The 18503-nt window shown below is 39.2% G+C and overlaps 1 protein-coding gene across 12 annotated transcripts in view; it reads left to right on the top strand.

Annotated features, from left to right (window-relative positions):
* FREM1 (FRAS1 related extracellular matrix 1) overlaps positions 1-18503 on the top strand; it is a 222435-nt gene that overhangs the window by 97097 nt on the left and 106835 nt on the right. For all 12 annotated transcript variants that reach the window (XR_015169535.1, XR_015169536.1, XR_015169534.1 and 9 more), the window contains exons 8-10: positions 1566-1697; positions 4942-5286; positions 12035-12177. Coding sequence is in view for 6 of the 12 variants with exons in the window: in XM_086415068.1 (XP_086271194.1) it covers positions 1566-1697; positions 4942-5286; positions 12035-12177 (620 nt within the window). In the remaining 6 variants the exon portion in view is untranslated. The remainder of the gene's footprint in view (positions 1-1565; positions 1698-4941; positions 5287-12034; positions 12178-18503) is intronic.

The following is an 18503-nucleotide window of genomic DNA, read 5'->3' on the forward strand; positions in this document are numbered from 1 at the left end:
GTTGGCAATTTGATCTCTGGTTCCTTTTCTAAAACCAGCTTGAACATCTGGAAGTTCTTGGTTCACGTATTGCTGAAGCCTGGCTTGGAGAATTTTGAGTATTACTTTACTAGCGTGTAACATGAGTGCAATAGTGTGGTAGTTTGAGCATTCTTTGGCATTGTCTTTCTTTGGGATTGGAATGAAAACTGACCTTTTCCAGTCCTGTGGCCACTGCTGAGTTTTCCAAATTTGCTGGCATGTTGAGTGCAGCACTTTCACAGCATCATCTTTCAGAATTTGAAATAGCTCAACTGGAATTCCATCACCTCCTCTAGCTTTGTTTGTAGTGATGCTTTCTAAGGCCCACTTGACTTCACATTCCAGAATGTCTGGCTCTAGGTGATTGGTCACACCATCGTGATTATCTTAATATGTGTGTTAGTATATGATATTTGTTTTTCTCTTTCTGACTTACTTCACTCTGTATAACAGGCTCTAGGTTCACCTTCCTCAGTTCAACTGACTCTAATTCGTTCCTTTTTACAGCTGAGTAATATTCCATTGAATATATGCACCACAACTTCTTTATCCATTTACTGGTTGATGAGCATTTTGGTTGCTTCCATGTCCTAGCTATTGTAAATTGTGCTGCAGTAAACTTTAAGGAAAATGGATATAGCCACTATGGAGAATAGTATGGAGATTCCTTAAAAAACTAGAAATAAAACTACCATATGACCCAGCAATCCCACTACTGGGCTTACACCATGAGAAATCCATAATTCATAAAGACACTTATTTCTTTGAAAGGCTTTGCCCCCTTTCAAGATTCTCTTCAGTCTGTTGACCCTCCAGCTCTACTGGGTAATGGGATTGGGTGATGGTACTACAGCTCCCTGTCTCTAACCACAGTGTTAGTCTGGATTCTGTCTTCTTGGCTCTGAGCAGCACTTCCCTTTCTCCCCAGATTCCCTTCAGCATGCTGGGTCCAAGGAGAAGCTTTTATTGTTAAATTCCTTTAGTTACAAAAGTCCCTTCCTTATTAGCGTCTAGACTAAAACGCAACCCTCATTACAAAGTGTTAGACTTTTCCTGTCTAACACCATTAAACACTCCCCTAGCACAGTAGCTCTGTATTTGTACATTTAATGAATATTTAACCACTTTAATACTCTATCCTGTGGGCTACTTATGCTCTTAGAATTCATGTGTGAAAGCGCTTCTAACTCTTGCCCACTTAAAATATGTGAACACAGCCTTTGAAAAATTCTTTGTGTACATTTTTGAACTAGAGACCGCTGTGAACGTAACATCTGTTATTTCTTTCTAGTATTTATTTTTGGCACCATTGTGCTTCTAAAGGATAGATCATAAGGAACCAGTCATCAGGTTAGAGTTAATATTACTAATAGGAAAAATGTTATTTAAAAGCTAAATTACAGTTTCTTGAGAAGCTTTTGAAGATACAATTTTTACCTAGTTTTGTGAGTGGTAATTTATTACTCTTGTCTTAAAGTAGTCATCTTGGCATGCTGTAGAACTTTCCAGGACATTTTTGTCTGTTTGTTTGTTTTCTCTTGTAGGTCTGAATCTCCTGGAGGGACAGTCTAGGGCCATCACATGGGAACAGTTTCAGATTGTGGACAATGATGACATTCATGCTGTCCAGGTAGTCACTGTGGATGGCCTGCAGCATGGACGGCTTACTGTGAGAGGTGAAGGAACCAACTTTTTAACTTAGAATCAAACCCAACAATTATTTTCTCCAAAAGCAAATCATATTTAACAGGATATATATGGTATTTCTTGGGCTCCATTTCTCAATGAATTATCATATTCCCTAGGTCCAGAGATTTTGAAACCATTGACTTTTGTAGTAGATGCTCAAATCAATGGGTGACCATTTACGAATGATATTTTATGTTTGAGCCATTATTTAAATCTCAGATTTGCTTTTTGAACCCTTCTAAATATACTCCTTAACTGATGATTTTAGCCCAGTTTAAATGCCAACACCCGCTGGATCATGGAAAAAGCAAGAGAGTTCCAGAAAAACATCTATTTCTGCTTTATTGACTATGCCAAAACCTTTGACTGTGTGGATCACAATAAACTGTGGAAAATTCTTCAAGAGATGGGAATACCAGACCACGTGACCTGCCTCTTGAGAAATCTGTATGCAGGTCAGGAAGCAACAGCTCAAACTGGACATGGAACAACAGACTGGTTCCAAATAGGAAAAGGAGTACGTCAAGGCTGGATATTGTCACCCTGCTTATGTAACTTATATGCAGAGTACATCATGAGAAATGCTGGACTGGAAGAAACACAAGCTGGAATCAAGATTGCTGGGAGAAATATCAATAACCTCAGATATGCAGATGACACCACCCTTATGGAAGAAAGTGAAGAGGAACTCAAAAGCCTCTTGATGAAAGTGAAAGTGGAGAGTGAAAAAGTTGGCTTAAAGCTCAACATTCAGAAAACGAAGATCATGGCATCTGGTCCCATCACTTCATGGGAAATGGATGGGGAAACAGTGGAAACAGTGTCAGACTTTATTTTTCTGGGCTCCAAAATCACTGCAGATGGTGACTGCAGCCATGAAATTAAAAGACGCTTACTCCTTGGAAGGAAAGTTATGTCCAACCTAGATAGCATATTCAAAAGCAGAGACATTACTCTGCCAACAAAGGTCCATCTAGTCAAGGCTATGGTTTTTCCTGTGGTCATGTATGGTTGTGAGAGTTGGACTGTGAAGAAGGCTGAGCACCGAAGAATTGATGCTTTTGAACTGTGGTGTTGGAGAAGACTCTTGAGAGTCCCTTGGACTGCAAGGAGATCCAACCAGTGCATTCTGAAGGAGATCAGCCCTGGGATTTCTTTGGAAGGAATGATGCTAAAGCTGAAACTCCAGTACTTTGGCCACCTCATGCGAAGAGTTGACTCATTGGAAAAGAGTCTGATGCTGGGAGGGATTGGGGGCGGGAGGAGAAGGGGATGACAGAGGATGAGATGGCTGGATGGCATCACTGACTCGATGGACCTGAGTCTGAGTGAACTCCCGGATTTGGTGATAGACAGGGAGGTCTGGCGTGCTGCAGTTCATGGGGTCGCAAAGAGTCGGACATGACTGAGCAACTGAACTGAACTGAACTGAAAGACAAAATATGTCCTTTTCAATTCTCTGGTTCAGAGAAATGCAGTGAAAAACAGAAAAACATGTTGTTAATACTTTAGTAGTAATTATGCTCTTATGTTATTAGTAGCAGCTACCTTAGTTTAAAAGAAATGGTTTTATAATTATAAGGGTGGTAGTTAACAAAGTAATGGCCCTAATAAAAATATCCATAGTTAATAGTAATATAGTCTATTCCTTGTAATGAGCTCAGAGGAATTAATTGTTATCATCTTAGTTTACCTATTTGTAAAGCAGAAAGAGAACTCTTGTTTACCACTATATGTGATTAGGAATTCTGAAAAAAATGAAATAGAAATAAAAATGATAAATTCTTTTGCCTAATCCTAGGACAATGGGATCTTAGCTCAAGCTGGATGTATAAATTAGGATGGGTATTCAGTTGCATGTAAGAAAACTCCAACTATAGCAACTTTAACCTCAAGAGTTGCTTTCTTCTTGTGACAAGTTACATAGAGGTGGATATTCTGTATTTATGATGCCAGCAGCTCTTTTCTGCCCTGTCAGTGGTCACAGAATGGTACCTACACATCTAGGCTTCTAATGAGCATTAGGGGAAGGAGCAAAGAAAAAGAAGAATAAAAAAAAGCTATGCCACCCAAGCTTGCTCTGTTTAACAACTTTTCCCAGGAGCCTGAAGAAATGAAGTCTAGTTATATCTCTTACCTAGTTACATACTATCCCCTAGGTGCAACAGAGTCTGGGAACCTGAGTATTTTTAAATGGTTATGTCGCCATTCCAAATGAGACTAGGATTCTGGTACTGAGAAGGAGGAGAAAGTGGCTGATGGGCAAGTAACCCATAGTGTTCACTATACTCATGTTTAATCTACAAAACCGTCTGGAGTGGGAAAAGCTATGGGCCATCTGCAGAAAGAATTGAAATATTAGTAGTTTGTGCAGAGTGAAGCAATGTTTATCAATATTATAGAAATGAAGCGGAGAGTCATACCCCATAATGATATTCTGGCTCAGAGGAGGCAGAAAATAGTACAAACATTTATTAAGCATTTACTTTGTGCCCAGTTGTGCAAAGCATTCTACATACTTTATCGCACATCCACTTTATGAAGCAAGGTACTATTATTCTTACTTTGCAAATGAGAACCTGAGACTAAGAGAAATTGACTTGTCTAAGGTCTAGAAAGTGGCTCAGCTGGCATGTGAACTCAAGCCATTTGCCACCACAACTCAAGCTCTTGGTCATTAAGCCAGTGATTCACAAACATTAGCACACATTAGACTCCTGGAGGGCTTGATAAAACATGAATTGCTGAGTTCCAGTAGCAGAATTTCTGATTCAGTAGGTTTGGGGTAGGGCCTGAGAACTTGCATTTATAATGACTTCCCAAATGGTGCTGATGTTGCTAGTTTGAAGCCACTACTCTAAGAAGTGCTGTCGGCTGATAACAATGAATTGAAGAACAATGAATACTTATTGTAGATACACAATATTTGAGCTCTCTCATTCTTAAGGGGGAATGTTAGGTAGGTATTATTATCTCTGTTTTATATATGGGTCTCAAATAAATTAAATACCTTGCCTAAGCCCACCCTGCTAATAAGTGTTACAACTAGCTAGTATTCAAAACTGGGTCTTTGGAGCCCCAGAGCCCACTAAGCAATCTATGGTTTTTTCCAGGTGAGGAAAGTATTGGCTGCCCTACTTTCCATTTCACACCTGCTCCTGTAGTGCTGCTTTTACTAACCTGCTGCCTCCATATCTTTCTCATTCGCCTCATCTCTGTTCTTTCCATCAGGGGGGAAGGGGTTTCTCTTCACCGTGGCTGACCTTCAGGCTGGAGTCGTTCGATATCATCATGATGACAGTGACTCCACCAAAGACTTTGTGGTCTTCAGGATATTTGACAGCCAGCACAGCATCCAACATAAGTTTCCCATCAACATCTTGCCCAAAGATGACAGTCCTCCATTTCTCATAACAAATGTTGTGATTGAACTGGAGGAGGGGCAGACCATACTAATCCAGGGTTCCATGCTGAGAGCTTCAGACATGGACTCCAGTGATGACTACATCTTCTTTAATATCACGAAACCCCCACAAGCTGGAGAGATCATGAAGAAACCAGCACCAGGACTGATAGGTGAGTGTTGGGCAGTTAAAATCATTTGTGTCAGAATTTGTGCTAAGAGAGACATCAAGTTTATGGGGTAAGATTCTATTATTATTATTATTCCCATTTCACAGATGGGAAGACTGAGACTTAGGTTAAGTTGATCTATCCATCTGGAATCTAGAAAGTTCCAGAACTGGGCCTCAAGGTAACCATTACACTATGAAATATTAAGTCTGAAATGCAAGGTGATAGGACAAATAATGTTGAAGAGATATTTTAACCTATTCTAGATTATTCATAAAACTTTCATGAATAACTTTTATTTACATTTTGTTAGAATAATTTCACAACTACTTTTTGAAGTAGATAGGTAAGGAGCTTGACAAAATAGGTGTCAAGCAGTTTTATCTAAGACTATTTGTCTTTTAAGCATACTTGATTTTATTTTTAATAGATTACTTAAAAATTGGTATAGTTGATGTACAGTATTTTTTTTTTTGATTGAAAGAAGATTTTATTCAATTCCATTAATTCAATCAACAGTTACATCTACATACGAGATAACTGTGCTAGAGTTCTTGATACAACAATGAGCAGAGAGCTCAGTCTTACTGGATTTGGCCATTTCTCTAGTCAGACAAGAGCAAAATTTGTGTGTCTCAAGATTATTTTTAACGTATATTCACCATCCCTCCTAGCTTTTGACATTAACATTGACAAGTCGCTCAGTTGTGCCCAACTCTTTGAGACCCTATGGACTGTAGCCTACCAGGCTCTTCTGTCCATGGGATTTTCCAGGCAAGAGTACTGGATTGGGTTGCCATTTCCTTCTCCATGATGTACAGTATTATATAAGTTTTAGGTGTACAGCATAGTGATCTACAATTTTTGAATGTTATACTCCATTTATTGTTATTATAAGATATGGTTCTATTCCCTGTGTTGTATAATGTATTTTGAAGCTGATTTATTTTATGCATAGTAGTTGACATAGCAGTTAGTCCCTCTTAATCCCGTACCCCTATATTGCCCCTCTCCCTTCACTCTCTGCACAGGTAGTCACTCATTTGTTCTCTATATCTGTGGGTCTCTTTCTTTTTTTGTTACATTCACTAGTTTGTTTTACTTTTTAGATTCCACATGTAAGTGATATCATATAGTATTTGTCTTTCTCTGGTTGACATTTCATTTATCATAATACCTTTCACGTTCATCTATGTTGTTTTAAGTGGCATAATTTCATTCTTTTTAACAGCTGAGTCGTATTCCACTATGTGTGTTTGTGTGTGTGAATGGCGCATCTTCTTTGTCCATTCGTTTATTAATGTCCACTTGGGTTGCTTCCATATCAAGGCAATTGTAAATAGTGCTGCAATATACATTGGAGTGCACATATCTTTTCAAATTAGTGTTTTCATTTTTTTCAAGTATATATCTAGGAGTGGAGTTGCTGGGATATATGGTAAATTCTATGTCTAGTTTTTTAAGAAACTTTCATACTGCTTACCACAGTAGCTATATCAATTTACATCCCACCAATGGTGTACAAGATTTCCTTTCCTCCACATTCTTGCCAGCATTTCTTATTTGTGTTAGCCATTTCTTAGTTGTGATGGCCATTCTGACAGGTGTGAAATGATATCTCATTTGCATTTCTTTGATGATTAGTGGTATTGAGCATCTTTTCATATGCTTGTTGGCAATCTGTAAGTCTTCTGTGGGAAAATGTCTATTCCAGTCTTCTGCCATTTTTAATTGGGTTTTTGTTACTTTGCAGTTGAGTTATATGAGCTGTTTGTGTATTTTGGATTTTAATCCCTTAAATGTCATATTATTTGCAAATATTTTCTCCCATTCAGGAGATTGTTTTTTTGTTGTGGTGATAGTTTCTTTCACTGCACTTTTAAGTTGAACTAGGTCCCATTTGTTTATTTTTGCTTTAGGAGACACATCCAAAAAAAAACCATCAGTATAGTTTATGTCAAGGAGTGTTCTGCCTTAGTTTTCTTCCAGGGGTTTTATGGTTTCAGGTCTTACATTTAGATCTATAGTCCATTTTGAGCTTATTTTTGTCTATGGTATTAGTTCAAAGCACAGTTGTGTCCAATTCTTTGTGACCCCATGAACTGTAGCCCACCAGATTCCTCTGTCCATGGGATTTTCCAGGCAAGAATTCTCTAGGGGATCTTCCTGACCCAGGGATCAAACCTGGTTGTCCTGCACTGCAGGAAGACTATTTACCATCTGAGCCACCAGGAAAGCCATATGGTGTTAGAGAATGGTCTAATTTCATGGTCTAATTTCATGGTTTTACACGTAACTGTCCAGTTTTCCCAGCACCACTTATTGAAGAGACTGTCTTTTCTCTACTGTATAGTGTTGCCTCCTTTGTTGTAGATTAATTGCGTATAAGTGCGTGGGTTTATCTCTGGGCTCTCTATTTTGTTCCATTGATCTGTGTGTCTGCTGTGTGCCAGTGTCATACTGTTTTGATTACTGTAGCTTTGTAGTATAGTCTGAAGTCACTGTGTGTCTCCTCCAGCTCTGTTCTTCTTTCTCAAGATTGCTTTGACAATCTGGGGTTTGGTGTTTCCATACAAATTATACAATTATTTGTTTTAGTTATGTGTCTTAATTTCAGATACATTTTAATAACCCTGTACTCTTCTCTCCTCACTGCTTTCGATGTCATGGTGGTGGTGGTTTAGTTGCTAAGTTGTGTCCAGCCCTTGCAACCCCATGGACTCCTCTGTCCATAGGATTTCCAAGGCAAGAATAATGGAGTGGGTTTCCATTTCCTTCTCCAGAGGATTTTCTGACCCAGGGATTGGACCTGTGTTTCCTGTGTTGGCAGGCAGATTCTTTACTGCTAAGCCACCAGGGAAGCCCTTTTGATGTCATATATTACATCTAATTGTTTTATGAATCCCTTAACTGCTTATTGTGGATATAGATGATTTTACCACTTTTGGTTTTTAATCTTCCTCATATCTTTGTGTGTGAATGATTTATTAACTTTGTTCTCCATCACATCTGAACAAGAGTCTTGCTGGGGTAGAATATTCTTGGTTGTAGGTTTTTCTGTTTCATCACTTTAAATATATTGTGCCACTCTCTTTTTGCCTGCAGAATTTTCGTTGAAATTCACCTGATAGCTTTATGTGGGGTTCCTTTATAAATTATTTGTTGCTTTTCCCTTGCTGCTTTTAATATTGTCTTTATATTTAATTTTGCCATTATAATTATAATGTGTCTTGTTGTGTTCCTCTTTGAGTGAATCCTGTATAGGACTCCCTGTACTCCCTAAACTTAGACAGCTATTTTCTTTACCAGGTTAGGGAAGTTTTTGACTTATGTTTTCAAATATGTTGAAAGGTTCTCTCTCTCTTCTCCTTCTGCAACTCCTATAATGTGAATATTAGGGTGGTTGATGTTGTCCCAGAGGTCTCTCAAACTGTCCTCATTTCTTTTCATTCTTTTTTCTTTTGTTTACTTAGCAGCAGTGATTTCTACTACTCTGTCTTCCAGCATGCTGATCAGTTCCTCTGTATCATTTAGTCTACTCTTGATTCCTTCTAGGATATTTTTCACTTCAGTTATTGTATTCTTCATCTCTGTCTGGATGTCCTTCATATTTTTTAACTTTTCATTAAAAAAAAATTTCTCACTCTGTGCATCCATTTTTCTCTTGGGTTATTTCATCATCTTTATAATCACTACCTTGAACTCTTTCTCGGGTAGATTGCCTATCTCTACTTTGGTTAGTTATTCTTATGGGGTTTTATCTCATTTGTTTGAAACACGTTCCTTTGTTGCGTCCTTTTACCTAGATTGCTGTCTTTATTTTTATGTGTCTGGTAGGTTAGTTATGCTTTCTGACCTTGGAGAAGCAGCCCTTTGTAGGAGACATCATATGTGTCCTAGCAACACATCCCCCTCTCATTACCCAAGTGATATGCTCTAGGGGATGTGTGTGTCTTCCTATCGTGCTGGGCTGACTATGTAGGCAGTCTTATATGCTTGGTTTATTCCCTGTCCAGTTGGTTGCCAGGCCCTGCGTTGTGTGGAGGTTGCTGGCTGCTGGTTGGTGGGACTGGGTCACAAGGTGGCACTGTTGGGTCAAGATCCAGGAGACTCTGGGGCTGTTACCACCCAATGGTGGGTAGAACCAGGTCTTAGGGCTAGTGTGGCCCACTGGCAAGCAGAGTCAGATACTCGAGTCTAGTTACAGGACCTAGGGGTCCTAGAGCTGGTTTTGCATCACTGGTGCACGGGACTACTTCCTAATGCTGTTGAATGCAGGGTCTGGGGAGTCCTGAAGCTTGTGTTGGTTTGCTAGTGGACAGGACCATGGTCCAGTTGGTCAGGATGTGTTTGCAGGCTGCATATTTGTGGTTTTATGCAGTTATTACCTGTCCAGTGGTGGATACAACTACTTCAGAGGCTACAGTAGGCTCCCTGGAGATTGGGTCTGGGGTCCAGGCTATTCTGGAGTTGGTGTCTACCCAGAGATGGCTGGTGCTGGGTCCTGCACTCTCTGGTGGGCATAGCTGTGTCCAGAGGCAACTGTTGGCTCAGGAGGTCTTAAGACAGCCTGAGTGAGGTTGTGTCCCTACCCAGTTAGTTGCTTGGCCTGAGGCATCCCAGCACTGGAGCCCCCAGGCCTATGGGCTGGAATGGGGCTTGGTTTTAGCCCTAATAAGCTAGAGGGAGGATTCCACAATGGTGCTTGCTAGAGCCAGTGTCTGTGTGGTAGAACAGGTTCTCCAAAATGACTGCTGCCAGTATCTGTGTCCCCCAGAGTGAACTGTGGTTAACTCCTGTCTCTCCAGAAGGTTCTCCTGGACAAGCAAGTGGTTCTGACCCAGTTCAGTCCACTTCAGTTCAGTCCAGTCCAGTTCAGTTCAGTCCAGCATAGTCAAGTTCAGTCCAGTTCAGTTCAGTTCAGTTCAATCTCTCAGTCGTGTCCAACTCTTTGTGACCCCATGGACTGTAGCACGCCAGGGTTCCCTATGTATCATCAACTCCCAAACCTTGCTCAAACTCGTTCATCAAACCGGTGATGCCATCCACCAATCTCATCCTCTGCCATCCTCTTCTGCCTTCAGTCTTTGCCAGGATCAGGGTCTTTTTCAGTGAGTTGGCTCTTTGCATCACATTGCCAAAGTATTGGAATTTCAGCTTCAACATCAGTCCTTCCAGTGAATATTCAGGACTGATTTCCTTTAGGATGGAGTGGTTTGCTCTCCTTGCAGTCCAAGGGACTCTCAAGAGTCTTCACCAGCACCACAGTTCAAAAGCATCAGTTCTTTGGCGCTCAGCTTTCTTCATGGTCCAACTCTCACATCCATACATGACTATTGGAAAAACCGTAGCTTTGACTAGATGGACCTTTGTCAGCAAAGTCATGTCTCTGCTTTTTAATATGCTGTCTAGATTTTTCATAGCTTTTCTTCCAAGGAGCAAGTGTCTTTTAATTTCTGACCTAGACTTCTGTCAAATTACTGCTTCTTTCCTGTGTCCTGAGGCATGTGAGATTCTTGGTGTGCCTTTTAAGAGTGATATCTGTATTTCCTCCATGTCCCAGTTGGTGCAATGGTAAAGAATCTGCCTGTCAATGCAGGAGATGTAGGAGACCCACGGATCATGGGTCAGGAAGATCCCCTGGAAGACGAAACGGCAACCCCCTCCAGTAGTTTTACCTGGAGAATCCCATGGACAGAGGAACCTGGCAGTCTACACAGTCCTGGGGTTTACAAAGAGTCAGTCATGACTGAGCATGCATGCACACACTCTATTTCTCCCAGCTGTCTGGGACTATCAAAAATAACCCTATAGGTCCTCAAAGTCAAATACCCTGGAAACTCCTCTTCCCAAGTGCAAGATCCCTGGGCTTAGACTTGGAACTCTTAGTCCTTTGAGAGAAACTTTGTACTTGTAATTATTCTCCTGTATGTGTATTGCCCACCCTGGGGTATGAAACTTGACCATATTGTGACTTTACTCCTTCTACCAACCTTATTGTGGTTTCTTCTTTATAACTTCAATTGTAGAAGATCTCCTCTGTTTATGTTCTGGACTTTTTCACTGACGGGTGTTCTGAAGATAGTTGTAATTTTGGTATGCCCATGAGAGGAAGTGAGCTCAGGGTCTTTCCTCTGCCATCTTGGCTGACTTTAAGACTGTTTCTTGAAAATATTTTTCTGATGCTAATTTTTCTATATACTAAGGCAGAAGTAGTAACTTTAATTTTTATGCTTTATTATTTATAAGCTTTGATTTTTGTTGTTCAGTCACTAAGTTGTGTCTGACTCTTTGAGACTGACCCCATGAACTGCAGCACATCAGGCTTCCCTTCTTTCTCTATCTCCCAGAATTCGCTCAAACTAATGTCCATTGAGTCAGTGATGCCATCTAATCGTCTAAGCTGTCACCTCCTTCTCCTCCTGCTTTGATAAGAACATTTAATAATGATTCCTCAAACAAACTACTATACACAAAATTGATAAGCAAAAAGGATTTACTGTATAGCACAAGGAACTATATTCAGTATCTTCTAATAATCTATAATAGAAAAGAATCTGGAAAAAAATGAATTACTTTGCTATATACCTGAAGCTAACACAATATTGTAAATCAGCTATACTTAAAAAAATATTCCTTGGGTACATGCAACATACTAGGCAGAAAAAACTTGTAGATAAATCCAAAATTATTTTACCCCAACACCTGGCAGATGGTTACAAAAGTATGTGGTATTTTGTGGACTCCATAGGCTATCCAGTCCCTGGCTTCATTCAGAGGGATCTGTTCAATGGCATCATTTACTACCGTCACTTTGGTGGAGAAATCTTTGAAGATTCATTTGAATTTGTCCTGTGGGACAGCCACGAACCTCCAAATCTCTCAGTGCCACAGGTAAGAGTCCATCTCTGGACACTTTCTCAAAATCTTGTCCACAGATATCAGTTCTGGAAGATATTATTAGGAACTCTGTGAAAACAGATTCCAAAGTTTGAGGAGCAAAGGAAGAAGCAAAATTAAGTCAATTTCCTTGCAACATAACTGCTTTTTAATATTTACTTTCCCCCAGACTTACGTGAACAGCTTATGTTCACATTGTTCAAACTTATGAGAAAGTGAAAGTCACTCAGTCATGTCCTACTCTTTGCAACCCCATGGACTATACAGTCCATGGAATTCTTCAGGCCAGAATACTGGAGTGGGCAGCTGTTCTCTTCTCCATGGGATCTTCCCAACCCAGGCATCAAACCCATGTCTACCTCATTACAGGTGGATTCTTTACCAGCTGAGCCACAAGGGAAGCCCCAAAATACTGAAGTGGATTATGTAAATTTCCATGTATGCTGTGTTTCCAAAGTTAGTTAACTATGGGACCCTTTTATGAAGAGTATCTTTAAAAAAATTTTTTTTTAATATAAATTTATTTATTTCAACTGGGGGCTAATTACTTTATAATATTGTATTGGTTTTGCCATACATTGACATGAATCTGCCAAGGGTGTACACATGTTCCCCATCCTGAACCCCCCTCCCATATGAAGAGTATCTTATGAGATTTGCTTGCTTCATAACACTCAAAAAAAAAAAAAGAAAGAAAAACCACTGCTTTATTTTATGTGTAGTGGTTAAAATATAGGCTTTGTAGTTAGACTGTCTTTTTCTCCTGTTCTTGGCATTAACTGACCTGTGCCTCAGTTTCCTTATCTGTAAAACAGATAAAACAACTTACTTATGATGTAATACATATGAGTATGCAAACCTTCTGGCACCTAGTAAGTACTCAGTGAATATATTTGCTTTTATTTATTGTTGCTTTTAAAGTACTAAGAGTTTTATTAACACTCAAGGATTTTATTTAAATATACAGAATATAAAAATAGGCTTAAGGAGCCATCATCCTACAGAAATTACAGAAAAAGAAGGGTCTGGACAGCTATAAAGGGGTAGATTTCTTGTGAGGAGAGGGCAGTTGGTGGTAGGGATGGACAAATGTCTTCTGAAAATAACTGACACACACTGTATACAGTTCTTTTTGCAGGCCTTTTATACCTCTTATTTTAGAAGTTAGCATATGTAGGGGTCTAAGCAAATTTTGAACCTGATCCCTATTGGTTATATAATATCATCTCATAGTGTCACTGTCATTGACATTAGCCAATACGTAGATGATTGCGTTATTTATCTGTCTGCCAGGATAAAGGCAACAAAAGGGGATGATCAGGAGGAATGATATGGATGGCTCAGAAACTGAAGAAGGTAGATGCTTCTTGCTAAAAGAAGTAATGGAAAAATGAATGAGGAAATTCTCAATTCATCTGCTTATTGACTAAAAAAAAATTCCTTTTCATAGAACAAACTCCTCTTTTCATCAATGTATATAACTGTGCCACTTATTGATTCCTTTTTTCTTGAAATCTTACTTGATCTGATAGTCCAAAATGAAAACTATTGATAGGATTTATTTCTGCATCTTCTGTTATATCCATTCCACTGTGCTATGTTTCTGACTAGAACACCATATCACTTTTAGCAAACTATAGGCCTTTTTGAAAATAGGAAATTCAGGACTACTTTTTACTTTTTGGCTATTGTATATTTTACAGATCATATTTTTCATACTCACAAATATAGATGTCAGTTTTCTCTAGTAAAGACCACAGTCATGAAAATTGTACTGAAATAAAATTATTTGTAAATCTTGACAAATGAGTCAGATTAAATTCTATAGATCCAGTCATGTTTATTCCCCATTATGGTTGTGCTTCTAAGAAAATCATATCATATTTTTCTCTGCTTTTATTTATCTTCTTAATCTATGTTGAGTGGGGAGGGAGAAAAGAAAGAAGGGAAGGGTTGGAAAAAGAGAGAAAGAAAAATAAGGCATGAGGAGGGAGGGAGGGAGAAAGAGAGAAATGGGGAGAAAAAGAATTTTGCTGTTTTCATGTACCACCAACTTTCTGACTCCTAAATATCCTCCAGCTTAGACTTGTGTACCTACATCTCTACCTGACATCTCTACATTTATTTATTTATTTTTTATTTATTTATTTATTTATTTTTTATTTTTTTTTCTAATTTTATTTTATTTTTAAACTTTACATAATTGTATTAGTTTTGCCAAATATCAAAATGAATCCGCCACAGGTATACATGTGTTCCCCATCCCGAACCCTCCTCCCTCCTCCCTCCCCATACCATCCCTCTGGGCCGTCCAGTGCACCAGCCCCAAGCATCCAGCATCGTGCATCGAACCTGGACTGGCAACTCGTTTCCTACATGATATTTTACATGTTTCAATGCCATTCTCCCAAATCTTCCCACCCTCTCCCTCTCCCACAGAGTCCATAAGACTGTTCTATACATCAGTGTCTCTTTTGCTGTCTCGTATACAGAGTTATTGTTACCATCTTTCTAAATTCCATATATATGCGTTAGTATACTGTATTTATGTTTTTCCTTCTGGCTTACTTCACTCTGTATAATAGGCTCCAGTTTCATCCACCTCATTAGAACTGATTCAAATGTATTCTTTTTAATGGCTGAGTAATACTCCATTGTGTATATGTACCACAGCTTTCTTATCCATTCATCTGCTGATGGGCATCTAGGTTGCTTCCATGTCCTGGCTATTATAAACAGTGCTGCGATGAACATTGGGGTACACGTGTCTCTTTCCCTTCTGGTTTCCTCAGTGTGTATGCCTAGCAGTGGGATTGCTGGATCATAAGGCAGTTCTATTTCCAGTTTTTTAAGGAATCTCCACACTGTTCTCCATAGTGGCTGTACTAGGTTGCATTCCCACCAACAGTGTAAGAGGGTTCCCTTTTCTCCACACCCTCTCCAGCATTTATTATTTGTAGACTTTTGGATCGCAGCCATTCTGACTGGTGTGAAATGGTACCTCATAGTGGTTTTGATTTGCATTTCTCTGATAATGAGTGATGTTGAGCATCTTTTCATGTGTTTGTTAGCCATCTGTATGTCTTCTTTGGAGAAATGTCTATTTAGTTCTTTGGCCCATTTTTTGACAAGACAAGGGTGCCCACTTTCACCATTACTATTCAACATAGTTTTGGAAGTTTTGGCCACAGCAATCAGAGCAGAAAAAGAAATAAAAGGAATCCAAATTGGAAAAGAAGAAGTAAAACTCTCACTATTTGCAGATGACATGATCCTCTACATAGAAAACCCTAAAGATTCCACCAGAAAATTACTAGAAATAATCAATGACTATAGTAAAGTTGCAGGATATAAAATCAACACACAGAAATCCCTTGCATTCCTATACACTAATAATGAGAAAACAGAAAGAGAAATTAAGGAAACAATTCCATTCACCATTGCAACGGAAAGAATAAAATACTTAGGAATATATCTACCTAAAGAAACTAAAGACCTATATATAGAAAACTATAAAACACTGGTGAAAGAAATCAAAGAGGACACTAATAGATGGAGAAATATACCATGTTCATGGATTGGAAGAATCAATATAGTGAAAATGAGTATACTACCCAAAGCAATTTATAGATTCAATGCAATCCCTATCAAGCTACCAACAGTATTCTTCACAGAGCTAAAACAAATAATTTCACAATTTGTATGGAAATACAAAAAACCTCGAATAGCCAAAGCGATCTTGAGAAAGAAGAATGGAACTGGAGGGATCAACCTACCTGACTTCAGGCTCTACTACAAAGCCACAGTTATCAAGACAGTATGGTACTGGCACAAAGACAGAAATATTGATCAATGGAATAAAATAGAAAGCCCAGAGATAAATCCACGCACATATGGACACCTTATCTTTGACAAAGGAGGCAAGAATATACAATGGATTAAAGACAATCTCTTTAACAAGTGGTGCTGGGAAATCTGGTCAACCACTTGTAAAAGAATGAAACTGGACCACTTTCTAACACCATACACAAAAATAAACTCAAAATGGATTAAAGATCTAAACGTAAGACCAGAAACTATAAAACTCCTAGAGGAGAACATAGGCAAAACACTCTCCGACATACATCACAGCAGGATCCTCTATGACCCACCTCCCAGAATATTGGAAATAAAAGCAAAAATAAACAAATGGGACCTAATTAACCTTAAAAGCTTCTGCACATCAAAGGAAACTATTAGCAAGGTGAAAAGACAGCCTTCAGAATGGGAGAAAATAATAGCAAATGAAGCAACCGACAAACAACTAATCTCAAAAATATACAAGCAACTCCTACAGCTCAACTCCAGAAAAATAAACGACCCAATCTACATTTATTTTAAACTCAACATGTTCACAAGACCTTTAGCCTATTTCACTAAAGTTGTGCAAAGCCACTGTAACTGGAATTTCTGTAGTCACCCCTACCCTCTTTCTGTTGAGTTATCTGTATAACTAATCAGTCAGCTAGTATTACTAAATTTACTTGAGAAATTTCTCTCATCTATCCCTACTTGTATGGATTTGAGAGTTGGTCTGTGAAGAAAGCTGAGCACTGAAGAATTGATGCTTTTGAACTGTGGTGTTAGAGAAGACTCTTGAGAGTCCCTTGGACTGCAAGGAGATCCAACCAGTCCATTCTGAAGGAGATCAGTCCTGGGTGTTCATTGGAAGGAATGATGCTGAAGCTGAAACTCCAGTACTTTGGCCACCTCATGCGAAGAGTTGACTCATTGGAAAAGACTCTGATGCTGGGAGGGATTGGGGGCAGGAGGAGAAGGGGATGACAGGGGATGAGATGGCTGGATGGCATCACCGACTCAATGGGCATGAGTTTGAGTGAACTCAGGGAGTTGGTGATGGACAGGGAAGCCTGGCGTGCTGCGATTCATGGGGTCGCAAAGAGTCGGACATGACTGAGCGACTGAACTGAATCGAACTGAATGATCTCTACTTACCCCACCCCACTGTCATTGCTTTTGTTTCAACCTTCATCTTTTTTGAACTAGAATTCAAAATTATTCTCTGAATCTCTCACATGGTCTCTTAAGAATAGAAGCAATTAACCACATCCTTTGAGGAAAATTATTTGAGGACAAATAAAATTTGGATGGATTTCCCTGGTAGCCGGTAGTAAAGAATCTGCCTGCCAATGCAGGAGACAAGGGTTTGATCCCTGGGTCAGGAAGATCCCCTGGAGAAGGAAATGATAACCCACCCCAGTGTTCTTGTTTGGGAAATCCCATGAACAGAGGAGTCTAGTGGGCTGCAGTCCATGGGGTCGCAAAGAGTGGAACATAGCTAAGTGACTAAACAACAAAAACAAATTCATTGATACAGAAGCAATATGTTGAGTAGGATTCATCTAGTTGTTTGCTTGTTGGTTTGTTTTCCCCAACTCTCCCTCTTCTGGTCTTTAGCAGTTTTAGCTTCTCTAGATATGGACCAGCTCTCAGCTATAACATCATCTGCTCCAGGAATCCTTCTCTGATCCTCTTATTTCCATTTTCCCAGGTTTGGCTATCTGGTCCTTTTACATGATCTGATACCAAGTTACTATAATGTGAGACCATTACTTATTTTATTGGATCAATGGTGAGCTCATTAATGACAGGGATTCTGATATATTTATCTCTGTGTCTTCAGATCTTGGTACCTGCCTCAGAGTAGAACCCCAAGAATTGTATGTTGATTTAAAAACTAACTGATTCTTTCAACTTGTAATGAAACTGGGAGGAAATAAGAAGACCCAACCATTTGGCAGGGACTGGGGAAGAAGTGAGATAGGGAGGTAATAAGTGTAAAGCTTTAGTTTTCAACATTTTCAGGAATTAGTGTGGTGTATAAAAACAAAACAATTATTTTGTATATGTGTGTGCTGGTAAGAGTTTCTATGTTATAATTATATCATCACTGAAACTCTGATTCTTAAGGAATGCAAATAATTACCTGGTCTGTTTGATGATTGCATCTTCCAATTTGTACAAGTATCTAGTCATGTCCAATAGATAAAAATGTATTTCAAATATTCAACAAAATGTAACTTTCAGCTGTTCAACTACAAGACCAGATGAAATGGTTACTTGATTGGAACTTTTGTGATCAGAAGGTTCCTGGGTCACTGAAGATTAAACTCAAGCCCTGGATTTTTTCAGCCATACTGTTAGAATTCTTCCTTTCAAAGGGGCAGGGACCAAAGATTTTCTCATGTAAATTTCTGGTCAAAGCAGGGAGGAAGTTGCATAAGCGGAGATGCCCCTTACCTCCTCTCATCCTTCCCATG

The sequence above is a fragment of the Bos grunniens genome, chromosome 8, assembly GCF_055505025.1.
Source record: "Bos grunniens cultivar Pamir isolate PY7600 chromosome 8, Bosgru_T2T1.0, whole genome shotgun sequence".
Classification (NCBI taxonomy): Eukaryota; Metazoa; Chordata; class Mammalia; order Artiodactyla; family Bovidae; genus Bos; species Bos grunniens.